The 13,148-nt window shown below is 39.1% G+C and overlaps 1 protein-coding gene across 1 annotated transcript in view; it reads right to left on the bottom strand.

Annotated features, from left to right (window-relative positions):
- Nucleotides 1-860: 860 nt before the first annotated feature.
- Nucleotides 861-13,148, bottom strand: part of slc16a1b (solute carrier family 16 member 1b) — a 40,234-nt gene continuing 27,946 nt past the window's right edge. The window contains exons 3-5 of the mRNA XM_084086964.1: nucleotides 7,159-7,302; nucleotides 6,245-7,039; nucleotides 861-3,623 (exon numbers count right to left, since the gene is read on the bottom strand). Coding sequence (XP_083943090.1) covers nucleotides 3,385-3,623; nucleotides 6,245-7,039; nucleotides 7,159-7,302 — 1,178 coding nt within the window. The 3' untranslated portion in view covers nucleotides 861-3,384. The remainder of the gene's footprint in view (nucleotides 3,624-6,244; nucleotides 7,040-7,158; nucleotides 7,303-13,148) is intronic.

Here is a 13,148-nt window from a genome sequence, read left to right as displayed (position 1 = left end):
CCACAAACCGTTTCAACAGTTTTCCCATTACAAATCAGCTCACGCAATATTTCTTGCTTTGTCTGAATAAGTTGTGTTTTACAAATTGGTTCCCATGGAGACGACCTCAACTTAACCGACGAGGATTTAACTGCCCCAGCGATTTTTGTTTTATATATTTTATACACTATTTATAGTGTATAACAATAGCGTTGCTATTGTGTTTCCAAAGATATACGACGTACTTTCTTATTTAAACAAAACGCTTATTTTGCATAACCTTTTTGTCTCGAAATACAGGTAAAACGTGATCTACAAGTTTATCGCCATCTAGTGGTGAAATTATGTCTCCGTGATAAAACTTAAAGTTAAATGATTAATCTAACTGTAGTGTATTTTTCCTTCTAGACTAGGGATAGTTGTCACGTTTTATATATAACATGTTTTATATAGCATAAGCTTTATATTACATGTAAAGCAGCGATTTTGTTGTTCAATATTTATTTATGTCCTCCAGCTTTTTATCAGAAGGGACTCACAAATGGAAATAATACAAGCAACAATTAATCCAATGACAGCAATACAAATAGTAGATAATGCTAGAGCAGATATGCAAGTGCATGGTTTAAATGTAGGCCTATAATCTATCAGCTATAATGGTTTCATATATTTTTGTGCATAATTTTTCACATTTTGCATTAGTTTTGTTTCATAATTGCTGCCCTTTTAAAAACTAGCAGAAAACCTAGTTACCCCATACTCACAACCTGTCTAACTACCATTATGCACATCTTATCAGTCTCCCAGTCCCAGGGTGTATGCAACAACAACATGACAGTTATATCAGAATTTATATATTAAACTCAGTAATAACACACTAACATTTTTAAAAAAGTTTATTGATTTGCTCATCCACACAAAACATCCAAACATACACCTTACAGGGGCCATTCTCTACTCACTTTCCTAAATTAATCATGAAACCGTGAATTTGCATGGAATCCCTGTGCAAAAACACACAAAATACAGTCAAAAACAAATACTTCCTACCTCAGCCTCTCTTGACCTCAGTCAATCGTCTTTCTGACAGGAGACGTTTAAAAAGCACTCTGGTTAGTGTTATTTCTGTTCAATTGGCCAACAAGAAAAAGTGGGAATAAGATGATGGAAAATTCTCAGGGTGGTCCATTTTCCGTACAGCAGGAGTCTTTTGTCCTTCGCACAATTACCAAAACTAATAAGAAATCCACCTGCACACAGTCGAGCGGAGTTTAGTCAGCTCTTCCTGTAATCCAAAGTGCAGTCCGAGCAGCGATGAACTTTCCGGATACTGAAATTGAGCCATTAACACTCAACTGAACCTCTTTCTGCTTTTTGTCTAGCAGCTGCTATTATTCAGCTGAGCTCTGAGATTACCAGCGAACTGGAGCAAACATCCCCCAGGACCCAGACCGATCCATTTCTACTCAGGAAAAAAGCGAAATAAATTGCCTACACTGTGAATGTCGCATGAGCATAATTCAACAGTATTATTTTCACCTTAAATGTAACTATAATTAAAGTGCACTATACAAAAACTCCCATCTGACTAAACGTTACTAGAAAATAATGACTTACTTGTGTTTGGACACAAATGTTTCTCAAAAATACTACACAGAAACTGCAGTGAACCCGCATTTTTGATTGACCTGCTGTTAGGCCGCAGTGTCGCAACGAAGCGGCCAGCAGGTGGTGGTGTTTTCTCGCTTTTTCGATGCATGTTTTTACCTGAAAGTGACTCAACGCAGCAACAAAACTGCCACTAATGTTTGAGATTGTGTATCTTGTTATTTTTGCAGACCTGAAAGTCGTGTTGTTTTCCACCTCATCAGCAAAATGTACTCTAAAAAAAAGCAGAAGCAATAAAATGGCTTCGGAAACATTTGCACTCATAAAAAGCACAAGCACCTTTGTTTTGCACTAGCAGAACTTGAAATGAAGTCTATCTTTAGCCAACAAATTCAGTACCGTGTTTGATGCTGGCTCAGGTTGAAATGAAGGACTCTACTCTTCCTCAATATGGCACAAAACAAAAATTAATTTCAGACTATGAAATTAAAATCAATAGACATCCTATTGATAATCATAAACAGCTCTGCAAAAAGAGGTTTCAGGAATTAGTATTGTATGTACCTGTATGGAGATAGAAAGGCACTCAATCAAAGGCACAGGATCTGTTGGAAACCGTAATTAAAAGTTTCTAGACATCTAAAAACAACATGGTCAAAATGGCAAATCAACACACGCTTTAAAAAGGATCCCCTATGTGAATGTATCCTCGTAAAACAATTATCATCTTCACTAAATTTAAAAGGGAAACATAGAAGCTAAAGCTTCTCCAACAGACTGCTCATGTGAAGTGAGACCTTTGCAATGTAGTGTTTGCAGTTCCTAAAAATAGTAACCATGTTAATTTCCATGGTTGCAGTACAGTGCATGAACAGATGATGAGCAATGTGAGATCATAAGATCACCAGAGCAGGAAGCAATCTCTCAAAAACCCACATTAAACTGCACTTGGAAACTAACAGTGAATTCTTCTGCCACTCTAAAAGGCAAAACACAGTAACTTTATATTTGAACTTCAGTCTATGATCTGTCCTATGACAGATGGGTTTTCCTAAACTATGTTCAGATTCAGAGAAAACGGAGCATGAAAGTTGACATCGAATCAATCCAAAAACTTTTTCCGTCTGCGTTTTGCCTTCATGTGGCAGTCTAGCATTGCCTGGCACTATTTTCAACCAGCCAATCGGAACAGAGAAAACTACAATACAGCTCTGTAAAAAGAGAAAACTACAATACAGCTCTGTGAACATAAAAAGTTCACACACAACTTAAAAAAAAAAAAAAAGTGTATCCTACATATAATAATGACCTTTAGTCCAAAAAACTATTCCTATGATAGATATCCTTCTCCCATGTCTTGATCCGACAAATTCTGTGCGCACGTCACCTTAAAATGACACGCATGGCAATTCTCTTATGAAAATCTGCTCTATTTTGAAATGTCCATTTTGCAAGTTTCATTTAAAGGCAGATGAACTGTGTAATTCTGGAGTCTCAAACTAGGAATGCTCTCGTAATGGTTGTAATATACCAGAAAAAGGTGAATTGGGTCATTAAGGTACAGAGTCTCTCCCATATGAATGTTGGGAGAATGAAAGTAACATTTGAGGTGTGTGTGGGATTGCATGAAAAATATTTTTTGTGCTTTTCAAAAATTGGCTGAATCATTAAGTAATGCTTTAGAGGGAACATTTCTGCATTTATCATTTTGGACGGTCAGAACGGGAAGACATGGATTGTTGGCATGTGTGCGCAGTTTTTAGTGTCCTTTTTCCATTTGGCAACCGTTCCGTATGCTCATGCATAACATTCGTCTCCATCCGCCTCCTTTGCCTTCTCGTTCAGGGCATTGTCTACATTTGTTTCTTCATCTTTCTCTTCCTGCCTAGCTCTTCTCTCCTCCTCCCTCTTCTCTTTGTCCAATAGCCGGTAGTTGATTCCCATTCCCACGAACAGGAATACGCTGGCGACCACCAGGACGGCTCCACAACCCTGATACGTGTATCTATAATCATGGTAGATATCATTGAGTCTTCCTGCAAGGAAAGAAATGGGAAAATGTTTTCATCAATCTCTGTTACACAGTAACTGGAACAGGACATGCGATGACGTTCATTGATTAGTGTAGTTAAAGCTGAAGCACGTTAAGTCCCGACTCAATCTTTGGTCTTTGTTTGAGCCAAGACAAACTGGTCAGGACTGGACATTCTGAAAGTGCCACAGGGCTTGTGGAACTTACAAATTGCTCACTTAGCTAACACCTAAGGCCATGTGTCCACCAAAGCGTTTTTAGCCAGCTGAAAACACTAGACGCTCTGCTGAAAACGCCTAGCTGTGAGCGCTAGAGAGCGTTTTGGAAGCGTTGCGTTTTTTTCAGTTGAGACACTTTGCTTGTTATGATACGGAAGATCCGCGAAAATGTTACTAGTATCTCAATTCACACATATTTTGTTTCTGTGTTGATTCTATATTAAAATGTCGATCCAATGTAATGCATTTTCTCTGGCTCTTGTTTTAAATGTTTTTTTTTTCCCGTTATTATGCTTGTTGTTGTCATCTGTTGACGTTGTACAAGCAGAATGTTGTGGTTGGTCGGTGTGGTCTTAGTCCCGCCCCTCCTCCACTGTGATTGGACGGTTGGGTAAAAAGTGACAGTGATAAGCGCAGCGTTTTACCCAAAGTTGGGGCCTGCTCACATATCGCGTCTTTTGCGCGCGCAAGTTCGTTATTTCAAATGTAGCCGCGCGGTATGCGCGCTCATAATGGAAGCGACGCGGTCGCGGAGCGACGCGCTCGTTTTTTCCAAGCGCGTCCGCGCCGCATCGAGATAAAAACATCTCAACTTTTCAGAATGCCGCAAGCGCACCGCAGGTCACGTGACAAGAACCAAGCTTAGCAACGACAGACGCCTCCGAAGCGCAACCACCTCGAGCGCTTTGGAAAAAGGAGAACGTTTTCGACGCGTTTTTATGCGCGATATGTGAGCGCCGCCTTGAACATTCTTTAACTCTCGGCGACCTGTAAAAAATGCCGAGCGCTCGGCGCTTCAGCGTGAAAAAAACGCTGAGCACCTCACTACGCTCATGGCGTTTTAAAAACGCGGCGCTCCCATTGAAAACAATTGAAAAAACACACTAGCCGCGTGAAAAAACGCTTTGGTGGACACACGGCCTAACTCATTTTTCAGGTTCGAAAACGCGAGGTAACATCACACAGAACGAGCAGTGCGCTGCGTTTTTTATGTTGCTAGGCAACCACTGAAACAGCTGTCCTGTCAGTCAAGTAAACGTCAAATCAGCCTTTTATTAACTTTATTTACTTTCTGTTAACATTGTGGTAGTTACGGTCCGTGAAGTCGTTAAGCTCCAGGTAACTCGCGAGAGCACCACAAGTTTATCCTCCATCATCGCACTCTCCGGGCGTTCAAGGCAAGCAACTGTAGCTTTCATCACTAAAACGGAAGGCCCGCCTCTCCATTCATTCGATTGGACAGTGGAAAAAAACGTGATGACGTCAGGCGCCTTTTCCACTCGGAGTTGCTTTTTTTCAACTGTAAAAACGCGAGGCGCAGCAGGCGCATAAACAGCGCGCAGAACGCTCACTGCCATAGGAAACCAATTGAAAAAAGGCGCCTCTCACTGCAAAAAACGCATCAGGTGTGATCGGGGCCTTATTAGAGTTTTAACATTTTTAAACACAGTGTTTTTTTTTAGTCACAGTTTAAAAAAATAAATAAAAACAGCTTTTATATTTAGTCAATATTTTAACAAGTCACTCATTTATCTCAGTAATAGCATTTTAGTTGATGAGAGTATGTAAAATTAGAATATACAAGCATTTTATATATTAATTTAACATTAATTAATTTATATTAATTAAAATGTTTTTAATATTTAATTATATATATATATATATATATATATATATATATATATATATATATATATATATATATATATATATATATAGGTTTTATTATATTAAATATTTTAGTTGATGAGAACAATAAACCAAATATTCAAACATTTTACATATTAATTGTAACAATATTTAATTTGATATTCATATTTTTGATTAAAATTCCTTTAACTTTAGTCATTATGTCATGTTCATACATTTTTGTTGATGAAAACATGTACAATTAAATTCAATATTTACATATTAATTTAATTATAATATTAATTAATATGGCTTTTTAATATATTTAAGGAATATTTATTTATTATTGTTTTTATTTTTAATTGTTTTATTATTTTTAATATATTTATTATAATTTTATTTATATTCATAATTCTGAAAAAACTAAAAACATCCCATAAATTGTTGCTATTTTGTCATGTCATATTAATATTTCACAATAACACTTGCAATGATGAGAAAATATTCAAGCATTTTATAAATTAAATATGTATCAACATTAAAAAAAAAAAAAAAAAAAAAACGTCTTTAAAAGGGATATTACACTCAAAAACTAATTTTGTCATCATTTACTCTGTCAATCCAAACCTGCTTGGCCGCCTTCTTTGGATGATCAAATGGTCAGTGGTAAACAAAACTGTTTGGTAGCCAACATTCTTCATACAGATTTGGAACGACATGAGGGTGAGTAAATGATGAGAGAATTATTTTGTCATTTTTGGTCTACACCCAGCCTTACCCAGTAACGGCGGCCCCAGCAGCACAGGTCCACATTCCACGATGGTGACCAACCCGACAGCACTGGAGAATCTCTGAGTGCCCACCAGGTCCATGAGAGTCTCAAACAGCACAGAACTGAGCCAGCCGAACGCCACACCGAAAAACACTGCATAAATGGCAAAACCCAAGTAATCGGTGGAGAATGGCGCCATCAAGTGGCAGATGCCATTATACAGCACAGATGCTGCGAAGAAGTACTGGATGCGTGGACGGATCCAGCGTGTGTTGGCCAGCAGGCCCATGGACGGCCGAGCGATCATGTCAGTGAAGGCCAGGATGGACAACAAGAACGCAGCCTTATCCTTGGAAATGTCTTTACTCTTCGCGTAGTTACTGAGGAACACAAGGGGTGCGAAGAGGCCGAAAAACATGATGACGTTTCCGAGCAGGTACAGCAAGAAGCCTCGGTGGGTAAACAGGGTCAGATCCAGAAAGCTGTTGACGGTCTGAAGGCATGTTTTTTTCTCTTGACGTTTGGGTTCGCCATCTTCTTTAGGAATAGCAGGTTGTGGTTTTGGTCCAATGGGTCGCATTAGCGACCCCGCAACACAGCAGTTTAGCAAAGCTCCTCCCAGGATGAGGAAACTGCCCCTCCACCCGAAATATTCAAACAGCCAGCTGTTCAACGGGGCCAGGGTGGACAAGAACACCGGGCTGCCCGCCATCGCGATGCCGTTAGCTATTGGCCGCCGCTTGTAAAAGTATTTGCCAATCATGGTCAATGCTGGATTCAGATTAAAAGCCAAACCCAGTCCTAGAAACAGAGGAGAGGAGAGAAAGCTTGTACGCATGATTCAGAAAGTGAGTTTTTAACTTTAATTATTTAATTGTACTCACCCTGTCTTCATGATCAGTGTCATTCAATGTACTTACCGCCTATAACTCCCACACATAAGTAAAGACCCTCTACTGTGTTACAGAAGGATGCTGCGACTAATCCTGAGCCAGACAGAACCCCTCCAGCCATCATGATGGGTCGACTACCATATTTATTCACCAGAATACTGCTGATTGGTCCTGTTGAGAAAAAACAAGTTGGTTTTAAATAAAATAAAATAAAAATCTGACATAATGTCTGCTTACAGTTTAAACTGATTTGTGTGATTATTTATATAGCTAAATACAAATTAAATATAAGACACTAGATTGGGTAACATTTTTGTAAACTTGACTAGTCATCTTAACAGAAAATATGTTGGTAAAAAAAAAAAAAGAGGTAAAAACAAACAAATGAGCTAAACATAAATTTGCAACCCACTGTGGTATTTTATAAAAAAAATATTTTAATTAAAAAAAAATTAATATAATAACAACAACAACAACACACATCACCCTGTGTAACAGGGTTGCAAACAATTCTAAACATATTATAATGAATAGAATATATAAAAAATAAAAAAAATAAAAAAATGTTAATTTGACCCCCTGAGGTTTACAATCAACATTACCAACCATTTGTTGAAAAAGGAAAATCACTTTAAGAGTTTTAGGCTACATTTTGTACCCTTTTAAAGTTCCACCACAAGATGGCATCACAGTCATTCACACCACTGACTGTTTCAAAGCAAGACACAGGAGACAATTCAGAGGAAGGAAACTTCACTACATGGCATGTGATCAACTGAGGTGGTGTGAGGGAGAAGAACTTAATCAGCAGAATGAAGCTGACCCAAAGTGATCAGAACAGGAAGAGACTACTGTTCATTTCAGTAACATGGCTCAAACATTATGGAAAGCAGACAAAACAAGCAGCCTAATACAACCTTCCTTTCTTCGACAGAATTAGGAGTTCCCACACAAATACACAATTGCAAGATTTAATAAGCGGTTTCAAAGATACACAGTGAATACTTCTGAGCTGTACTGTGCATCACAGAAGACAGCAATACAAGTACAAGAAAGAGCATTCAGAAACAAAAAGAACCCGGCTATTTCTTCCTCTTTTTCTTGGTGAATAAACTGCTTCATCAGTGTAGTGCTCTTCTTGTGAAAGGCCCCATTTAGAGCAGCGTAACCCTTAAAGGGCTAGTTCACCCAAAAATGAAGATAATTTTGATGAAATTAGAGAGGTTTCTGACCAATGTTCCCTCTAATTTTTTTTCTTGCCAGGCAAAACTTCTCTATTGGGCAGACATTTTTCGCCACCTGAGCAAAAACCGTGGTGTAACTTGGTATTAAATCATATTTTTGAAAACAATCAGTTAATTAAGAAGTCACTAAATTAAGGTTACCATTTAGGTTACCCAGGAATCTTTTTTTACAGTGCTGTTAACTGTTTTAACTATTTACAAAATTTCCTGCAGGACAGTTCAATTCTTTACAATAAATATAATATAGTATGAAAAAAAATGAAGTATTTGAAGTGATATAATATATCAGTTTAAATGCTTCAATTTGTTTTCATATTATAATATGAAAACAAACTGAAGCATTTAAATAGATCTAATAGCTAAATATTTTCAAGAAAAAGTGAATGTGAACTTTTATAGTAATCTAAACATCCCTGAAACCCTTAAATTTGATGTCTTTGCATTTCTCATTGCCTCTCGTATTTGTTATTCAAATATTGCCTATTTGGTTCGCAAACATGACAGTATTCTTACCGCGACAGATTTGGCTGTCTGGCTGCAACTTTCTATGAAACCTGTAAACTGCTTTCACCGGATTTTACTCTCCCCACACATTTCGCATCTGTCCTCTACGTGGCATTTTATTCTTTCTGTGCGGCCGTGGCATCAGAAGTGCGAAAAAAAGAAAAAGACTATTCAACAACTTCTCCTCCCTTTCAGTCTCTGACGCTGTTCACGTTGTAAACAGTGCAGCACTTCCAGGTTCTACGCCAGAAGGCCGGCTCAGTATTGGCCGGCTCCTGCGTCAGCATCACACGCATGCTCACGTGAATAGGCTCGAAGACTGACAAGGAAGAGAAGAAATTGTTGAATAAAGTCGTTATTTTTGTTTTCGTGCACAAAAAGTATTCTCGTCGCTTCATAACATTAAACTTGAACCACTGTATTCACATGGACTATTTTAACAAAGTCTTAACAACCTTTCTGGGCCTTTAAAGCAGCACTCAGTAGCTTCGGGATTTCTTCGCTGTATTCTCGCTTTTTGCTCGCAGGTTTCTCTCTAGAGCTCCCCCCACAGCTTCGGAATAGATATTTGACAACACTGTTGTAAAAACTCGTTGGTGATTCTCAGACACCAGAGGCTATAGATCAACGACATCAAAGCAGATGGGACATTCTTTAAAACGTCTTCTTCATTCGGGTTCGGACAGCGTGAGGGAGCGCAATAATGACAGCATTTTAGCAGATTTCTTTTGGCCGTAAAGCAATTGTTTACATCGCGAGACCTGATATCACGCGAGACTTCCTGAAGCGGCGGCCGGCGGCCCGCCGGCTCAAAGTTGCAAGTGCGTATTTTCCGCTCACGGGCACCAGGGGGGTGCGAAACGACCACTATTCAACCCGAAATAAGTAATATAACCATTCCAATGACTCCGAAGCTGTTCAGTTAAGGTAAAAAAAGTTACTTAGTTCACCTTTAAAGTATGAGTTTGAGAAATATGAGAAAGTTATGACGTTGCTGTTTATAGAGGGGTCAGAAAGCTCTCGGATTTCATCAAAAATATCTTAATTTGTGTTTCGAAGATGAACAAAGATCTTACAGGTTTGGAACGACATGAGGCTGAGTAATTCATGACAGAATTTTCTGAAATTGGATAACTTTAAAATGAGGTTTGGTCACGGTAACTAAGACTTTTAAACAATAAACAGACACAGAAAAGAATGAGAATCTGAGAATCCATCACAGAGCCATTGAGAGAATCTGAAACAGTGCAGAAGAATCTAGCGCAAACTCCATAAAAGTCATAGCATATAATTTTGTGTACACACAACCCAAGCTAATGATAACATGTCAAGGTAATGTAGCTTTAAAAAAATACTTGATAGATAATTCCTTATAGTACACATAAAAGTAAAGACAAAAAGCACTAAAACTACTATAAATTCTTTGTTTACAAATTTTTTGCAAAATGTACATGTGCCAGTTCACCATAAAAGCTAATCTATCATCAGGAGGAGGAACTTTCCCGTATGTTCCATGCAGCCAATCAGAGTTCAAAGCAATTTGTCTGTCCCCCAGTCACATTCCTTGAATTAATTTATTCTGACAGGCTTTGTGTAGCACCAAACAGGCCATCCTTTCCAGCCCACAAAAAAAGGGAAAAAAAAGACAAAAACAGCAGTGATTCAAATACACACATACACGATTATATAAACTGGTTCAGAAAAACTGTAGTCAGAAGAGGATATTTCTTTTTAGATATTGAGTCTGAGAGCTACTTGTAAAGTATTTTTTTTGCAGTTTTACAGAGATAATTTAAAATGTACAGGAGCACAGAAGTGTGATTCTCACAAACACTGGAGAAACCTCGAACACTCTACAAGGCCGAAAACAGCCACAGATCACACAGTGTTATGTTTTTACACTTATACAACAGTAAGAAGACACTCAGATCGGAGCTCATCTTGAACACGTCTTTACTGCGCAATTGCATCGATCGCATTCAACACTAGAGTGCGCAGATGCACTAGGAACGACTTTAGTTCTAGGAACTCCATTTGGAGGAACTAATTTAGCTCCTACTTCAGAGTAGGGTCTAAACCAGCACTATAGGAACTACCCGTGACGTTAGTGTACGCTGATGACCAAACGCACGCAAAACACCAGCACCTGACATTTTTAAAATAGCTATATGTAAACACACAGATTATAGCCTATACATTTACTCCAGAAACTAGATATAAACATGGAAAACAGTGATAGATGGGCCTCTAAACCTTTATGCTTAAGAGAAAATCTAACGCAACTTTGAGGGGACCAAGTCAAACATGATTATGTATTTCTGCTCAGCTAGCAACACTGGACATCAACCACACGGCATAGACTAATAACTTTTTTTTCATATACTGTGTACTTTCTATAACAATTCTATCTAATAACATAAACAGTACTGTTAGACAGATCGCTAACTAATGAACACAGAGAATGTGAGCATTGTTTGCTCTGGCGTTCTCAGCGCCGCCAAAGTAAAGGTCCGTCGCTCCGTCAAAATAAAAGTCGCCGTGCTTGTGTCACTCCCTTACCCCTCCTACCAGTTCCTATGGCCACTTGGCCAGTGCGAACGCAAACAGCAAAACCGAGTTTGGGGGAGAGTAGTTCATAGAACTGTTTAGAAGTGGACAGTTCCTATAACTAAGATCCTGTAACTACTTGGTCGGAAAGCGGCTTTAGTCAATATTTTACCTGGTTGCCACTTTTGGTGTGATTTTTCTATAGTCTCTAGCAAGCACATTTTGACCAACTTGCAAGGTCATTTTGGATTTTGGCTACACTGCTTAGTTTGCACGTCGGCACCAGTCAGATTTGCGTAAGTCTAGGCGTTAACAAAGACTTCTTCCCATAAAGAGTGTGGCTGGAGACTGACCTGTGGTTGCATGAGCGGAGTTCCTATGGGCCAAAAGAAAGTTTGCAATCTTTTCTCACAGTGGCACTCTCCTTCCATGGGATTCAGGGACTGAATAAAGCGTTCAGCCAGGCCATTCGTTACAGGAATTCCTCCGAGGTAAACGGTGTTCCATCATTGCTAACCAACTGCTCTGGTAAGCCAGTGAGGGCTAATGTGCGGAGCAGTTCATCAGTCAGTGTAGGTGTAGCATTTTTGACAGGAAATACCTCTGGCCATTTTGAATATGCATCCACAACTACCAGGCAAATTGTCAAGAAAGGGTGTCGCCTAGTCGATGTGGACTCGCTGCCAGGGACTTGTGGGAAATTCCCACACATGTAAAGTGGCTACTTGTGGCTGTCGTTTAATCTGTTTTTGAATCTGTCGTTGGATCTGTGACACCCAGAACATGTTTTAGCTAGATCTTTAATTTGGCGATCTAGTCTAGGCCACCAAATATAGCTTCTGGCCAGGCTTTTCATTTGAACAACAACTAAATGTCCTTTGTCTAAGTCAGTGGGTACTTCGCACACTCACTCGGTACTCCACATGACACATCCTTGTGTTACAGAAAGCTGCTCACGGTGGTTTGAGTAGTCAGGAAGTTGTGGATCTCCTCTAGCTGGCCATCCTTTCATGGTTAGGTCAAACACTTTGGCCATTACAGGATCTTGAATTGCCTCCCTTTGTATTTGAGCACTTGTGACAGGTAATGGTTCCATTTGAGCGATGTGAAACATATCAATGTCATCTTTGACATCATCTAGGTTCTCCTGAGGAAGATGCAACAATCCATTTGTATTGCCATGGTACTTTGTGCCCTTGAACTCAATTGAATAGTCATGACCACCAAGGATGAGCCAAACGCTGTAGTCGTGCTGCTGCCATCACCGGAACACTTAGTCACCAGAGACTCTTACATCACCACTTTTCTTGACAATTGGAACTATAGGTGTAGCCCAGTCAGTCCAGCTTACTTTAGACAGAATTCCTTGGTCTTCTAGTCATTTTAGCTCAGCCTCCACTTTTGGGCGTACCGAATATGGTACAGGCTGTGCCTTGTGAAATTTTGGCTGCAAACCAGTATCAATAGTAAGCCTTGCTTTAATGCATTTCAGTGTTCCAATGCCATCTTAGAAAATGTGTGAGGATTGCACAAGCACATACTCTAGTTTGTCCTGCACAGAGCACAATGTTACCTTGAGGGTAACTCGCATGTCTTTTATAGGCTGCAAATTGAGCTGAATGCCATTCACATCCAAATAAGGGTACTCCACCCTTTTTCAGAACATAAGGACCTAAAACACACCTTTTGTTTTCACATTTTGGTCTGACTCATAATTTTCCC

Source organism: Abramis brama, assembly GCF_963993115.1.
Source record: "Abramis brama genome assembly, chromosome: 16".
NCBI lineage: Eukaryota > Metazoa > Chordata > Actinopteri > Cypriniformes > Leuciscidae > Abramis > Abramis brama.
Note: the sequence above shows the minus strand (reverse complement) of the source record. Positions and strands in the feature narration are given on the sequence as shown.